This window comes from Dendrobates tinctorius, unplaced genomic scaffold, assembly GCF_039654945.1.
Source record: "Dendrobates tinctorius isolate UK_male_01 unplaced genomic scaffold, ASM3965494v1 ptg000005l, whole genome shotgun sequence".
In the NCBI taxonomy this organism is placed as follows: domain Eukaryota; kingdom Metazoa; phylum Chordata; class Amphibia; order Anura; family Dendrobatidae; genus Dendrobates; species Dendrobates tinctorius.
Window position 1 is genome coordinate 32,672,636 of NW_027361673.1, and position 14,738 is coordinate 32,687,373.

General features: G+C 42.1%; 1 protein-coding gene across 1 annotated transcript in view; it reads right to left on the minus strand.

Annotated features, from left to right (window-relative positions):
• Positions 1-14,738, minus strand: part of PIK3R4 (phosphoinositide-3-kinase regulatory subunit 4) — an 88,263-nt gene that overhangs the window by 39,236 nt on the left and 34,289 nt on the right. The window contains exons 12-16 of the mRNA XM_073569308.1: positions 14,352-14,568; positions 10,066-10,231; positions 9,628-9,792; positions 8,444-8,655; positions 5,170-5,316 (exon numbers count right to left, since the gene is read on the minus strand). Coding sequence (XP_073425409.1) covers positions 5,170-5,316; positions 8,444-8,655; positions 9,628-9,792; positions 10,066-10,231; positions 14,352-14,568 — 907 coding nt within the window. The remainder of the gene's footprint in view (positions 1-5,169; positions 5,317-8,443; positions 8,656-9,627; positions 9,793-10,065; positions 10,232-14,351; positions 14,569-14,738) is intronic.

Consider the following 14,738-nt stretch of genomic DNA (forward strand, 5'->3'; position numbering starts at 1 on the left):
TACTTGCACAGGCGTGGATAGCGCTCCCTTTCTCACGCCCTCTCAGCTCTGAATGGTGGACGCTACCGCGTCCTGATTAACCGTTCATTTAAAAGAAGGTGACGTACTAGCGCTCCATTTCATTCAAAAAATACCTACCATTAACTGGCTAGAGAAGCAACGAAGATGGAAAAGCAGATGATCCAAAATGGAGTCGCAGCCGTTGGACAAAAACAGGATCTCAACTTGGACACACCCGGGTCAGGAACAAAGAACTGAAGCGCTACTTTGTTAGCTTCTTTTAAAAGGAAGCCCGCCAATGAGGACGCTGTAGTGACTTCCAATCGGAGCCGAGGTAGGCGTGGAAATGGGAACGCTAATCCCCGCCTTGTCTTTCTTCTGAGTCGCTAACGAGGTCGTTAGGCTAGGTGTCAAACGTGACGATACAAGCGACTCAGCGGGAAATGAGCGACCAAAGAAGTGTCCCGACATTTCGGGCACGATCAGCGATACCCGGCAGGGGGGCTGGTCGCTGGTCACTGTCACACACCGCGATCTCGCTGGTAAGATCGCTATAACGTCACAGTTCTAGTGACTCAGCAGCAATCTCGCTAGCGATCTCGCTTAGTGTGACAGGGCCTTAAAGCGAATTGTGAGAGGATCGCAAGACCACGGCTCCGAAAATCACTGCTGAGCTCAATGAACACCTACAGAACCCAGTTTCCACGAAAAATGTTAGTCGGGAGCTGCACTAATCTGGATTCCACGGAAGAGCTGCAATTCGAAAACTGCTGCTCTCAATGACAAATGTTTCCAAGCGTTTAGAGTGGTGTAGAAACCTCCAGAAATGGTCCCTCGAGCAGTGGAAACATGTGATATTGTCAGGAGAATCATCGTTTACCCTATTTCCGACCTCCGGCCGAGTGTACGTTTGGAGACAGCCGAAAGAAGCATTCCATCCAGACTGCATTCTCCCAACTGTAAAACATGACGGAGGTTCTGTGATGATCTGGGGTGCTATTTCGTGGAGATCCGCTGGGCCAATGATATCCCTTCATGGAAGAATTAACAGCCGAGATTATTTAGGCATTTTGGGCGACCAAGTACATCCTATTGTTCAAGCACTGTTCCCGAAGGGGAACGCCATCTTTCAGGATGATAATGCACCAATTCATACAGCTAGAATCGTTAAAGCATGGCATGAGGAACATTGTAATGAAGTTGAGCATCTCATCTGGCCCCCACAATCCCCAGACCTCATTATTGAGCATTTATGGTCGATTTTAGAGATTCAAGTTAGACATCTATTTCCGCCGTCATCGTCACTCAAAGAACTGGAGGGTGTTTTAACTGAAGAATGGGCTACAATTCCTTTGGAAACAATTCACACCTTGTATGAATCCATACCTCGGATAATTGAGTCTGTAATCGCCGCAAAAGGTGGACCTACACCATATTAACCCCTTCCTGCCATCCGACGTACTATCCCGTCCATGGGACCTGGGCCCCTATGCCCATGGACGGGATAGTATGTCTCAGCGATCAGCGGCGCCCACGTGGTGAGCGCCGCTGATCGCGGCCGGGTGTCAGCTGATTATCACAACTGACACCCGGCACTATGTGTCAGGGGCGGTCACGCACATGACACCCGCAGACCATTCCATCAAAGTCTGCATTCCAAAACGTCACTGCTTCCCTTCCGAGCCCCGACGTGTGTCCATACAGTAGTTTTCTCCCACATTTGGGGTGTCAGCGTACTCATGACAAATTGGACAACAACTTTTGGGGTCCAATTTCTCCTGATACCCTTGGGAAAATGAAAAAATTGGGGACTAATTGATCATGTTTGTGGAAAAAATACGATTTTTTTATTTTCATGCCCGGGCATTATAAACTTCTGTGAAGCCCTTGGGGGTTCAAAGTGCTCACCACACATCTATATAAGTTCCTTAGGGGGTCTCGTTTCCAAAATGGGGTCATTTGTGGGGGGTTTCCACTGTTTAGGTACATCAGGGGTTTTCCAATCACGACATGGTGTCCGATCTCAATTCCAGCCAATTTTGCATTGAAAAAGTCAAACGGCGATCCTTCCATTCTGAGCTCTGCCATGCGCCGAAACAGTCGTTCCCCCCCACATATAAGGTATCAGCGTACTCAGGACAAATTGTACAATAACTTTTGCAGTCCAATTTCTCCTGTTACCCTTGGTAAAATAAAAAAAATTGAACCTGAAGTATTTTTTTTGTGAAAAAAAGTTAGATGTTCATTTTTTTTTTTAAATATTCAAAAAAAACTCCTGTGACGCACATAACGGGTTAATAAACTTCTTGAATGTGGTTTTGAGCACCTTAAGGGGTGCAGTTTTTCGAATGGTGTCACTTTTGGGTATTTTCTATCATATAGACCCCTCAAAGTGGCTTCAAATGTGATGTGGTCCTAAAAATAAAATGGTGTTGTAAAAATGAGAAATCACTGGTCAACTTTTAACCCTTATAACTTCCTAACAAAAAAAAATTTTGGTTCCAAAATTGTGCTGATGTAAAGTAAACATGTGGGAAATGTTAGTTATCAAGTTTTTTGTGTGCCGTATCTCTGATTTAAGGGCATAAAAATTCAAAGTTGGAAAATTGGGAAATTTTCAAACTTTTCGCCAAATTTCCATTTTTCTCACAAATAAACGCAAGTTATTTGAATGAAATTTTACCACTAACATGAAGTACAATATGTCACGAGAAAACAATGTCAGAATCACCGGGATCCATGGAAGCGTTCCAGAGTTATGACCTCAAAGGTACAGTGGTCAGAATTGTAAAAATTGGCCCGGTCATGAACGTGCAAACCATCCTTGGGGGTGAAGGGGTTAAACTAACTTTTGTTGATGTTTCCAGGTGTTTCCATTATTTTGTCCAACCCCTGTACATGGCAGCTTTGGCCCCAATCGACTCCCCTGATGAGCTATAACGAAATGCGTCAGGAGAAGGGGTATCATATTCACCATTCATGGGTTTGGAAGCATACCTGATTATAGTCCCGCAATTTGGCGAGACCGTTCTTTTTGCATACATGCTATGAGATTTTTGTGTCATGGAAAACACCTCAAATAGAAGGATGAGGTGTGCAATGATATAATGAGGTTATATGCATATATATGTTAAATACAATTCCTCAACTGAAGTGATATGCTCTGATATGTTAAATGGAATACCTCAAATGTGACACAAATGAAGCACCATGTCATGAACACATGTGCATTTATGTATAGAAATAGAGACTGCAGTGAACACATAACGGAGGTCTATAAAGCTGGTCTGTGGTAACAATCCATTAATATATATCAGTGTATTAGCAGGGGTTTGGTAAAATGGGATGTGGCTATACCCTATATGCTTGAAAAAAAAAAAACACACCATGAGAGTACATTTATATATGCCAAATATAAGCATGGACTAGCAGGCATTTTGTTTGTTTGATGCTCATTCTCGTTGGATATCACTGACTGATGGCCTGGTGGGCAAACTGCAATAATTATTAGGTATTGTGAGGCAGTTATACTACACAGGGTGTATATATATATATATATATATATATATATATACACATACACACACACATATATTTATTACACACTATGTGTGTGTCCATTTAGATATATGATTGAAGGACACTTTCAATCAAGGAATTGTTGATTGATGCTGTATATACAAGTTTTTCTTGTTGTATGTTATCTATTTGAGCACCTTGCACTTATTTAGGTTTTATAAGTTTTGAAATAAAAGTGATATTTTATTCCTATCCAATTGCTGAGATATTATTAAGAGTGGATATACCAGTGCCACTTGCACAGAAGGCAGACCGCATTCAGAAAGTTAACACATAAAAAAAAAAACACAATGAACGCCAGGAATTTATTTCAGATTAACAGGAACTACTTAGCGCATTTTACAGCATGCTATTGAAAGACAAGCCAAGTGATTTTTGTAAAAACGCAGCCATTTGGCATTAAACATTAGACCTTTCATGAAAGGCAGAAATCCAATTATGTAGATAAACTGACAGATGACTCCACTTCAGAAACTAAAAAGAATTAAGCCGGCATTCACCACATGTTTGGTCATATAGCCATATGACAGTGCTTGAATAGTTAGTGGCGCTTGCCAATTAGAGAGAGCTAGATAGAGATATATAATAAATATATATATCTCTATAGATATACACACACACACGCACACTCACTCTCTCGGGGGTGACCCTACATGGTAAGAAATAAATTACAATTGCCTCTGATGAATGTTTACCAGTATGCCACAGTTATTTAGGATAATGCAAATGAAAACTGATGTTGCCATCTGTAAATAAAACACATTTTCTTGTTAAAGAGGTTGCTTTTTGCTTTAATATGGCATATGGACATCACAGTGGGGTCTCTGCTCTGGCAGGCCTGGCTCATCCATGCATTACAGGGCCATTTATTTGATTAGCCAGCAGGTTACACTACAATTCCCCTGATCGGATTGCTGTGAAGAAAACAACCACTGAGACAAGCTGACTTCAAAGACTTTTTATTCAGCACCACTTAAAGCTTAAATTCATACTTTCTTCTGAACATAGCTCAGGGGTCGTCCGGCTGTGAGGCTCAAATGTGCAGGCACTCTATGTGATTGCAGACTTGTGATTCCTCAAAACGCGCATTGTGCACGCTGTCAGGATTCTCTGGTGCCACAGTTCAGATTCCGAGGTCTTCCACGGACCCCTAGACATATAAACAGGTGAATGCCATCCAATTACTGGAGGCATATCGCATTTGCTGCAATTCTTTTTACCTCAAACCACTTGGTCCAAGGAAAAACTTGGAAATTTGTACTGACTCATTGAAATACATTGAACCAGCTGTGATTTCGTTGTATTCCCCTGTGCGATTGGGTGGTTATGTAATTGAATGAATGTATGCATACTTGCTGTCATGTGCAAACTAGTCTCACCCAGCATCTCTCAACATAGAGAATTGAGAGATGCACAAGCACTTGACACGTGCCTGCCAGTATGCAAATCGCCAACGCAAACAGGGAGTAAAGGTTAATAGTGACAGTGTGTACATAGCACACTGTCACGATTCGGCCATATGCAGCCAGTGACTGGCAGACTTTTATTCTTCAAACAGACAACCAATTTAATAATCTTGAAATCACTTACCAGCTATAACCCAAGACTGATACATTGTATGCATGCTCAAGGGATGCATCAGCAGACGCCGAATTCTTGCTCGAGCTGGGTGAGTATGGCTGGATATAGGCAACTGGAATCTCATGTCCCAGCAGGCCATGGTTCCACTACTGGTTCCTAATAAAATAAACAAAACAAACAAAAAAAACAAAAACAGGAAAATAGTCACACAGCGCAAACATTCAATAAGGATTTTGTTTTAAATTGAGCAGTGAACTAAACAGCGATCAAAGCCAGAGAATCGGGGAGCGAAATCTAAAATCCAATTACTACAACTCAAAGCAGATTGTTAACCCTGTAATGCACCATACAATGCAGCCCCTGTCAGCCTTTCTTTCTCTGGGAAAAAGAGAAAATGATTGTGTTTAACTTTTTTGGGCAGAATTCTTTTTGCATGTCCTACTTTTTAAAGTAACAAAACCTATAAACTTGGTGTATAGAGGCCACATAATAAAAGTGGCTATTGATTAATTAACACACGTAAAAGCAAATAAAGAGACGTAATACACAGATAGATACAGTTCAACAGGAAAGACCCCCAATGATCTGTAATGCCAAAATAGAGCAGAGACAAAAATAAATAAAAAAAGAGGACAACTTTGTTCAATCAGGTATTCATAAAGCCAGGTCTTAGCTGTAAATGCACTATAAGGATAAATAAGCCAAGGCATGGAACTGGGAATTTAATAAGACTGAAATAAGTGGCACAAATTTTAGTTTAAAAAAGACCAGGTAGTAAATCCAAGAGGTAAACAAATAGGGTGTTTAACCAGAAGATCACAGCTTGAGAGGTCAAGTGACATATAATAGCCTATTAGTCAGAAAAGTTCATGTGGGTTAGCTGCAAAATAAAGGCTGACAATTAAGGAATACTGAATGAAAGTATATCAAAAGTAGACAAATGTAATGAATAGTGTGAGTGTGAGTGTGAGTGTGTGTGTGTGTGTTAAAAGAGAAATGCGCATTGGGGTGTGCTCTGTTCTACTCCCTTGCAGGTTATTGCCCTCTTGACCAACACTGCACTAGCATACTTACCCTCTCCTCAGGGGCACTTTGATTCTCAAACAAGGCATACATTACTGTAAATACACTGCTCAAAAAAAATAAAGGGAACACTTAAACAGCAGAATATAATTCCAAGTAAATCAAACTTCTGTGAAATCAAACTGTCCGCTTAGGAAGCAACACTGATTGACAATCAATTTCACATGCTGTTGTACAAATGGAATAGACAACAGATGGAAATTATTGGCAATGATAAAGACACTCAAAGGAGTGGTTCTGCCGGTGGGGACCACATCTCAGTACCAATGCTTTCTGGCTGATGTTTTGGTCACTTTTCAATGTTGGTTGTGCTTTCACACTCGTAGTAGCATGAGACGGACTCTACAACCCACACAAGTGGCTCAGGAAGTGCAGCTCATCCAGGATGGCACATCAATGCGAGCTGTGGCAAAAAGGTTTGCTGTGTCTGTCAGCGTAGTGTCCAGAGGCTGGAGGCGCTACCAGGCGATAGGGCAGTACACCAGGAGATGTGGAGGGTGCCATAGGAGGGCAACAACCCAGCAGCAGGACCACTACCTCCGCATTTGTGCAAGGAGGAACAGGAGGAGCACTGCCAGAGCCCTGCAAAATGACCTCCAGCAGGCCACAAATGTGCATGTGTCTGCACAAACGGTTAGAAACCGACTCCATGAGGATGGTCTGAGGGCCAGACATCCACAGATGGGGGTTGTGCTCACAGCCCAACACCGTGCAGGACGCTTGGCATTTGCCTCAGAACACCAGGATGACCAAATTCGCCACTGGCGCCCTGTGCTCTTCACAGGTGAAAGCAGGGTCTCACTGAGCACATGTGACAGATGTGAGTCTGGAGATGCCGTGGAGAGCGATCTGCAGCCTGCAACATCCTTCAGCATGACCGGTTTGGCAGTGGGTCAGTAATGGTGTGGGGTGGCATTTCTTTGGAGGGCTGCACAGCCCTCCATGTGCTCACCAGAGGTAGCCTGAGTGTTAAAGAAGTGGTTAATTTCAGTTCTCTAAGACTGAATAAAATACAAGAAAAGTAGAATGCTGGAATGACCTATGATCCAGTTATCAGTCTACGTGGTAATATTTTTATAGCTTTTGGCTAGCGGTCAGTTTTTACAGTTCCCAGAAATTCTAAAGGACATGTTATTGTTTCCAAATGTGAGATGGTCTGTAAACACTAAAAAAATATCTTCTTATCCAAATCCTCTTGAGAACACGAACTGTTGAACTAAAACACATTGACATTAGGAAAGCACCCCCATATTCCTGTCATCTATGTCATCTAATTTATCTTGTGTCCCAGGATGTGTTTGACAACTCATTGTATAACCTATATTTTTATCTACGGAGATGAGATCCTCAGACCCCTTGTGAGACCATATGCTGGTGCAGTTGGCCCTGGGTTCCTCCTAATGCAGGACAATGCCAGACCTCATGTGGCTGGAGTGTGTCAGCAGTTCCTGCAAGATGAAGGCATTGAAGCTATGGATTGGCCCGTCCCTTCCCCACACCTGAATCCAATTGAGCACATCTGGGACATCATGTCTCGCTCCATCCACCAACATCACGTTGCACCATAGACTGTCCAGGAGTTGGTGGATGATTTAGTCCAAGTCTGGGAGGAGATCCCTCAGGAGACCATCTGCAACCTCATCAGGAGCATGCCCAGGCATTGTAGGGAGGCCATACAAGCACATGGAGGCTACAAACGATACTGAGCATCATTTTGACTTGTTTTACAGACATTACATTCCACTTTAACTTTGTGTATGACTCCAAATCCAGGCCTCCATTGGTTAATAAGTTTGATTTCCATTGATGATTTTTGTGTGATTTTGTTGTCAGCACATTCACCTTTGTACAGAACAAAGTATTCAATAAGAATATTTCATTCACTCAGATCAAGGATGTGTTATTTGAGTGTTCCCTTTATTTTTTTGAGCAGTGTATTTAAACAAGAAAAAAAAAAAAAAAAGTTATGACAGAGGATTAAAATATATTTTAGTTTCAGACCACTCTTAATTGTAGTAGGTGGGTGTAGCATGCTGAGGAGGGGATGACTTTTCTTTAAAGTTGTAATTCCTAGTACCACCACCCATGGGGTTTTTTGTCCCCCAATGAAGAATCTCAAAATATATTTTGCAACATTGCTTTTTTTTTTTTTTTCTTCGCTCAGAGGTGAATGCACATATAAGCTTAAAGGGAAACTTACCAATACAGAGCCAGCACTGGTGGATATCCACTGCAAATGAGGTTATTAGACCTAATCGCAAATCATGTTTTAATGCCCAAGCATTACTAGAAGATCTCAGATCCCACCCAACGAGAGATCCATTGACTGTGGCGTAAGCCAGTACTGACTGGGATCCTGAATTGAACTGGTGTATATCTATTACACATCCTTCTTCAAGTGGATCCAAAAATCTAGAGACAAAAAATAGTTATAAAAAGGGAACTATGAAGTTAAACAATTCTCAACAGAATGATGGTTTAAAATAAGCAAGAATGTAAAAATATATTAGATTTCAGCATTTTTACAGCTTTTCATAGTTTTAATCCAGAGAACTATGGTAATTGTTTTCGGGAAGCATAGTGGGTCAGATTACTCACAGCTAGGAAAAAGTTGAGAATCATAAAAGGAACTGCATAGATATGTTGGTCTGGGCCACAAGGACGAAAAAAATAAAAAATAAGTACTGACTGTAATGCAATGCTACAGTGACTAAGGAACGTTGCAGCTCCATCTTTGTGTGCACAGATTAGGCTAGATATTATTCTTAAAAGGGAAGGAACATTAATGAATGAAATTGAAAATTAGACATTTTTCAATTGTCACATTGGCCAGTGCGGATTTTTTAGACTAAATTCCTATTTTAGGAAACAATACATGCACATTAGCCGCACCTCTGACCCCATCGTTTCTACTGAAGCAGCCAATGAGAGCAAGTCATCATGAAGGGAGGGAAAACAGGGTCAACTGTGCCATCATCTATTTCAATTTAGGCTGTGTGCCCACGATGCGTTTTGTTAAGCGTTTCCGCAGCGTTTGAGCCGGATCAGACGTTGCAGAAACGCTTAAAAGATGCATCAAATTAATTAGCATGCGCTTTTTGTGCCAATGCATGCGTTTTTAACCGCTCAGGGATCGCTTAGCGGCTAAAAACGCAGCATGCTCATTAATTCCCGCATTGCTCAGCGTTTTTAGCCATCCCCAATGATCCCAGAAATCGCGTGTCAAAAACGCGCGGAAAAAGACGCACGATTTCTTTTTTATTAAAAAAAAAAAAAAAAAGCATTGCATATTTAAAAAAATTGGCATATCACAAGTTACCCTATTTAACTAATAGGTCACTTTCTAAAGATGGCTTCCCTATAAAACTGTTTAATATTACATACCTGCTTTGTATTGTGTGAACTTTCGGCGATTTAGGTGGTTTAGAAGCTTCTATAGCCAGAAGTTGTATGTGGCCATTGTCTGAGGCCACGGCTACGTACTGTGATCCTTGGCAAAACGTCACAGTTTTAATATTTCCACCGATGCGAGAATAAGTCACTATGGATCTAAATAAAATAAGAATGCAATTCCAAGTCAGTAACATAACCAAAATACATACAAACATATGTTAACATGTCCAGTAGTGATCAGTTGGAACCAATCAGCAGAAACTAGTTCCTACCAAGCTATGTGTATGGAATAATATAGTATGGCTCTCTGAATGTGGCAATGTGAAGAAAACTCCTCTGGCTCTTTGCAACCAAGGTGTAGTCATGAAAAGCTTACTTTCTTACTTTGATAAAAGTTACAATACAACGCTCATCTGGACATTGTTATACCTTGTTGTACTGGTTTTTCCTTCCATTTTCGCACTATTCCAGATTTTTACTGTTCCGTCATCTGCACAAGTAGCAAAAACCGAATGTTCATCAGACACACGAATTCTGTTTATTGGGCCACAATGTTCATGCAAGTGTGCCACCAGTAAGCCTTTTGGGTGCCATCCTAGGGAATAAAAAAAAAAAAAAAAAAACCTGTGTAAAAGAAATAGAATATGTAGAATTGTCCAAATATTAGACAAAGCTGTGCATTTGTTGAAGTGGCAAAACTACAGTATCATTTATCTGATGCCCTTCAGAACAGTCCTGTGAAGTTTCAGTAACAATCCTTGTCAAAATATTAAATGATAACTATACTTTCAAAGTAAATTTTCAGAATAATCTGCAATTTGGGCGTGGCAGACGAATAACACTATTTTTGGCCAATAAATAACTTGTATCCTGCATTCTTCACCATTTTTCTCCTCTGCAGGTTGTAGCTCTGAGAAGAGCTAGCTATGATATCTCCCATACACTGAACACAGTTCTTTCTTTAGGTTGCACACAGAGGAAATTGCAGCACTACTGAGCAGTGTAGTTATGAATCCAACTGTCGCAAGCCAATATACATGCTAGAAAGTGGCTTGTTGCTCTGCTCTCCCCATAGACCTTAACGTGCTGTGTAACCGGACACAAACTGCTGATCTTGACGAGCAGGACAGATGTGAAGTGTTCATTTTCAAGGAGGCAGGGAAAGAAATGGCTCATCAGTGGATAAATAAGCATATTGCTCAGATACATCAAAGTTATAGGCTATGTGCACAGGTATATTTTATTTTTATGCAAATTTAAAGTTTCATTTTACAGTACCAGCAAAAGCCTATGAGATTTCAGAAATCTGATGCATACACATTGTTGTTTTTTTTCCTGACCGATTTGGAAATTTGCTGGGGTTTTTTTTTTTTTTTTAAATGCAGCATGTCACTTTCAGCTTTTTAACTCATAGGAAACAATGGGTAAGTGCAAAAACAAAAGGTATCAGGTTTTGCTGTGTTTTTAGTGGGGAAAAAAAAAAAAAAAAAAAAAGCAGGTACAGCACTATGTGAAAACCATTTACTTTTCTGATTATCCGAAGTTTAAACAATAACGTCTTTGTGTTTATGGCAGTTGAAAGTGGCAGTTGGGATTAGTACAGTTTAATAAGGCCGGTTTCACATTAGCGCTTTTTAAGCGCACGCACGGCCGGGGGTAGCTCCGCCCCGAGCCGGCTCTCTGCCCGGCGTGCCCGCCCCTTGCTTGTAGCACCGCCTACTAGCGGACAGCGGCGCCTGCGATCGGCGCACCCTATCTTTAGCATAGGGTGCGCAGATCGTGCGCAGGCCGTGCGCTAGTTGCGCTTTGACCTGCGCTGCGCACTTTTGACGGTGCGCCGTGCGCGCCAAAATCCGAAAAGTTTGATTTTGGCGCGCACGGCGCACCGTCAAAAGTGCGCAGCGCAGGTCAAAGCGCAACTAGCGCACGGCCTGCGCACGATCTGCGCACCCTATGCTAAAGATAGGGTGCGCCGATCGCAGGCGCCGCTGTCCGCTAGTAGGCGGCGCTACAAGCAAGGGGCGGGCACGCCGGGCAGAGAGCCGGCTCGGGGGCGGAGCTACCCCCGGCCGTGCGTGCGCTTAAAAAGCGCTAATGTGAAACCGGCCTTAGTGATGTGTATAAAAGTAAACATTGGCCGACCGAGGTGTGAAAAGTAAACCATGTCCTACAAACTCAATGCTCTGTCCATGTCATTGGTAAACTGTTCCTGACCAATTCACCTCCCCCAATATTACCATTTGTAATTGTGCATTTTTTCCATGAACTGTTATCTTGGTTCAGAATGGTTACATTTTTCAGACAAAAGTCTTTTTCCACTAAAATAATTTTAACAAATTGACCTTTAAAAAAAAAAAAAAAAAGCTTTTATCGTTTCACATGTGTCTTGTTTGCACTGGTGATCTATGTTCATGCTTCTGTGGTGGAAGCTAAGCTGAAGTTTGGGATCCTGAAAAACGCAGCAAAACACTTTTTGTAAGCAGTTTCTTTACTGCGAAGAAAACAGGTATTCCCTGCAGGAAAAAAGAGCTGAAAAAAAATGCAACGTGTAAGCATAGCCTGTAGTGACCTGTCGTATTGCTTTATGCAAGTTTGGTAAACATATAGTGCCTATTTACCCTAATCAACAAACTGTAAATGAGCAATCAAACATTACTTAGGTATAGATTGTCACCAGTTAGTAGTCCACACACATGAACTTACTGGCATCGAGGATAACAAGCAGGACAACTGGAACAGAAGGAACAATTCTAATCTTTATGGCCATTTTACAACTGGAGTTAATTCAGGAGCAATTCAAATTTTCCAACTACAAATTCTAGAAGCGCAGATTGTCAAATTGCTAATTTATGTTGCAGATTTTCAGAACAGACTTCACACTTTGTAATCTAGAGTGTAATTGTTGGCAAATCATCATCAAAATCTGTATGTACAACATGCAGAATTAAGTCCCTGCCTTGCAAAGGGGGTGGGAGTAGTGGTGAAAAATTAATAGCATAAAAGCATACTATTTAAGCAATGCAGAAATTTACTTGCTGCTTGGGATTTTTTTTTTTTTTTTGCAGCATGTGGTTAAAGGTACTGTCACACTTAGCGATGCACCAGCGATCCCGACCAGCGATATGACGCGGTCAGGATCGCTGGTGCATCGCTAAGTGGTCGCTAGTGAGCTGCCACACAGGCAGATCTCACCAGCGACATAGCAGCGGTCGGGGGTCACTACTTACCTGTCAGACGAGGCGATCCTGACATCCTCACGCCCGCGTCCACGCATCGCTCGTCGGCGCCACAGGAAACTGACGATGAGAAACGGTCCAGGACGTTCTCACGCGATCAGCGATAATCAGCGGGGGAGCCGGTCGGAGGCAAGTATCAGACATAGCGATATCGCTAGCAATATTGCTGCTACGTCACAAAACCAGTGACGTTACAGCAATATTGCTAGCGATATCGCTTAGTGTGACAGGGTCTTGAGGTTTGGTAAAATTTAATTGACTTTGCAGATAATACACTGAGGACTTTCAGCCCACCAGTCTGAAAAGATCTGCAGCGAATCCACTCTGTGTGAACATACACTCAAAGGGGATGTCAATCACAAGTAATTCTATCCACAGCTTGAGTTTAACATGGTGATGTCTTTAAGGGTGTACTCAGGCAGCCAGATATGTTGGATTTCCATATGGAAGTACCAGAATTGTAGATTACATTTTATGAAGTGTCATCCTTGCATTACAGTGAAAATTGATCATCCCTGTGGATTTTTACCAAAGGTTTCACCTTTGACAAGACTGAAGATGAAATTTGCATAACTTCTAATAAGATCACATGCAATAAAATACAGTTCAGAAAGGAATGGAAGTCAAGTAAAAAAAATATTAAGACAAATTGTTACATTGATAGATGCAGGATGAGGTTTTTTTTTTTCTTATTTGTGATTTCAGCCATAGTATAAAGCCACAGGTATAAAGAAAATGCCTCCATTCAGCCACAGGTATAAAGAAAATGGTTTTGAATTTTAGATGGTGAAATAAAAGGGGGGGGGAAAAAAAGAAAAAAAAAAAAAAAAAAAACACACACACATCAGAGCCACTCTCTGCTGAATGTCTAGAATGAAATAATTCACCTACAACTGTTAAAAAAAAACAAAACTATAAGTGCATAGCACAAGTATAGCCACTCGAGTAGTACACACCATTGTATGCCTATTGTTACTGACATTTTAGTCCGTTCTTAGGCTACTTTCAGACTTGCGTTACCAGGCGCAGCGCTCGGCCGATGCGAAGCTCTGCCCCGGCTACGCCCCCTCCGGTCAGGTCCTCCTATGGTCGCATGACGCTGCATGCGATCAGCGTACCCTATATTTAGTGTTGGGTACGCTGGCATGTTTTTTCAGGCGCATGCGCCTTTTTGCGCTGCGCCGACGTGCGCCAAACGCACCTTGCTGCATTTTTGTGCGCTTGGCGCTGCGCAAAAAGGGCGCATGCGCCGGCAAAAACATACCAGCGCACGGCCAGCGTACTCAATGCTAAATATAGGGTACGCTGATCGCATGCAGCGTCATGCGACCATAGGAGCTGACCGGAGGAGGCGCAGCCGGGGGTGGAGCTTCGCGGCGGCCGAGCGCTGCGCCTGGTAACGCAAGTCTGAAAGTAGCCTTAGAATGTTGTTGGCTTAATACAGTACGATTTTCATTCTATTATAGATATTGTACATACCAGTTGGCGGCGGCTTACTCTCCCATTCGGCATTCTCCATCATGTACTTTACCAACCTCTCGGCATTGCACTGCTCTCGCTTCTGCTGTATGAGCTGCTGAAGTTCACTCTTGCATGTAGTCATGCGGATTTGTAAAGTTGCAGGCTGAGCTGCGCTGTTGTTGGTGTGTATCGGCACTGTGGGTTTCTTGGATTGGTTTCCTACTGCCTCAGATGCCTATGATAGATGAAATAACATCAGTTTAGGGTTGTGTGTAAAATTAAGTTCAATGTGGAATGATTTTAACTTCGTCCTAATAATCTATTAATAATGATAGTCCCTAACAAAATTCCCAACCCATATTTTAGTATTACACAAAGGGGAAGGAGGTGGTACAGAGTTGCCCA